We start from the raw sequence: 1,502 nt of genomic DNA on the forward strand, positions 1-1,502 counted from the left end.
ACAGGCCCCCCCCCCCCCCCCCCCCCAGCCCCTGCCAGTACGCCCAGGCAGGGCCCTCCGCCTTCTTGGTCACGATGGGGTCTGGATACCACCGGGCCGGCTGCCGGCCCCCGGTCTGCCCGCAGCTGCCCATGGCACCGGGGCAGGGGAGCGCGGCACCCTCAGGACTGCCGCCGACACCGGGTGACGGGGGGCCGGCGCCGGCCCAACTCGCCCCTGGGCTGGGCGCTGGGGCTCTGACCGCGGGTGGGGAGGCACGGGGGTGTCAGGTCTCCGCTTGCCCAGAAGTGTCGGGGCGCAGCCTGCGCTATTCTGGGGAGCCGCGTGACTCGGGAGCTCGGCCCAAAACGCAGATAAAAGGACGCGGCTCTGGCCAGCAGCGCCCGGCCCTGCACAGCTGTTAGAGGGGACGTGATGGGGGGCAGGGAGAGGCAGGGCTGGGGGTGCCCTGGGGAAGCGGGGCTGGCAGGGATTGCAGGGGACACATCTCACCCAAACCCTGCATGAGGCACGATCAGCCCCGTCCAACCCCCAACCCCTTAGACAGACCCCGTGTGCCACACCAGTCACCCTGACACAGCCCCAGGTATCACCCCTGCCCCCGGGATACAGGGGGGCCGCAGCCAACGTCCTGCTGCTGCCAGGGGGATCAGGGGCGCTGCAAAGAGCCCAGGCCGAGGCCGAGCCCCAGCTGCAGAGGAAGGCAAAACTCCCCGGTGCAGACCAGTCTGAGCAGGGGGGAAATCCCTTCCTGCCCCAGTGCGGTGTGGGGCTGAGGTTGAGCGTGGGGGCAAGACCCTCCAGCCAGGACCCTGGGGGGTTGGTGCCAGCAGGAGCATGGGCACAGCCCAGTCCCCATCCTCAGCCTGAGCTGCAGCCGGCACCCAGCACCTCTGGGGGAGGCTTAAAAGCCCCATGACACATGGAGCAGAGCAGGAGAGGGGGCAAGTAGGAGACAATCCCCATAGGAGAACATGCTGTTATATACTGTTATATTTCTCTTTCCTTTGCAGCTACTCCCGGAGAAGGAGACCGACTACAGTGAGTGTCCATGCCAGACTGCCCCTTCCCCCTCGTTGCAGGCAGGCCCATGCAGCGGGGTGGCTGGGACTATAGCACGTGGTCTGTGGCCAGCCCAGCTGCCAGCCACCTCTCGGTTCACCTGTCAGCCTCCATATCTCGGAGGGCATCGCCGCCCAGCACTGCCTGCGACAGATGCGGCTGTGACCGCAGGGCAACCTGTCCCCATGGCTGGGGCAGAGCGCTCCCCTACTCCGGGGCAGCAGGCCCAACCTGGCGTCCAGCTGCACCCGGGAAGGTAAAGCCTGCAAAGGGACAGGAGCTGCGGGCAAGGACACATCCGCCTCACCCTTGGCACGCCGGCCCAGAACACTCCTCCCCACCTCACCCCACCCCACCCCACCCCACCCCACCCTGTGCATGTGCCTGGCTGCCCCGGTGCCCCCACGCCGGAGAGGGGCAGGCAGCACAGGTGGGCGAGG

General features: G+C 68.3%; 1 protein-coding gene across 3 annotated transcripts in view; it reads right to left on the reverse strand.

Annotated features, from left to right (window-relative positions):
- ASB10 (ankyrin repeat and SOCS box containing 10) overlaps nucleotides 1-1,502 on the reverse strand; it is a 7,400-nt gene that overhangs the window by 3,304 nt on the left and 2,594 nt on the right. The window contains exon 1 of one of the 3 annotated variants that reach the window (XM_025193523.1): nucleotides 1,163-1,395. The exons of the other annotated variants lie outside the window; for them this stretch is intronic. Within the exon in view, the coding sequence (XP_025049308.1) occupies nucleotides 1,163-1,190 (28 nt within the window). The 5' untranslated portion in view covers nucleotides 1,191-1,395. Of the gene's footprint in view, nucleotides 1-1,162; nucleotides 1,396-1,502 lie in introns of those variants that run through there. 3 annotated transcript variants of the gene reach the window in all.

This window comes from Alligator sinensis, unplaced genomic scaffold (assembly GCF_000455745.1).
Source record: "Alligator sinensis unplaced genomic scaffold, ASM45574v1 scaffold1660_1, whole genome shotgun sequence".
In the NCBI taxonomy this organism is placed as follows: domain Eukaryota; kingdom Metazoa; phylum Chordata; order Crocodylia; family Alligatoridae; genus Alligator; species Alligator sinensis.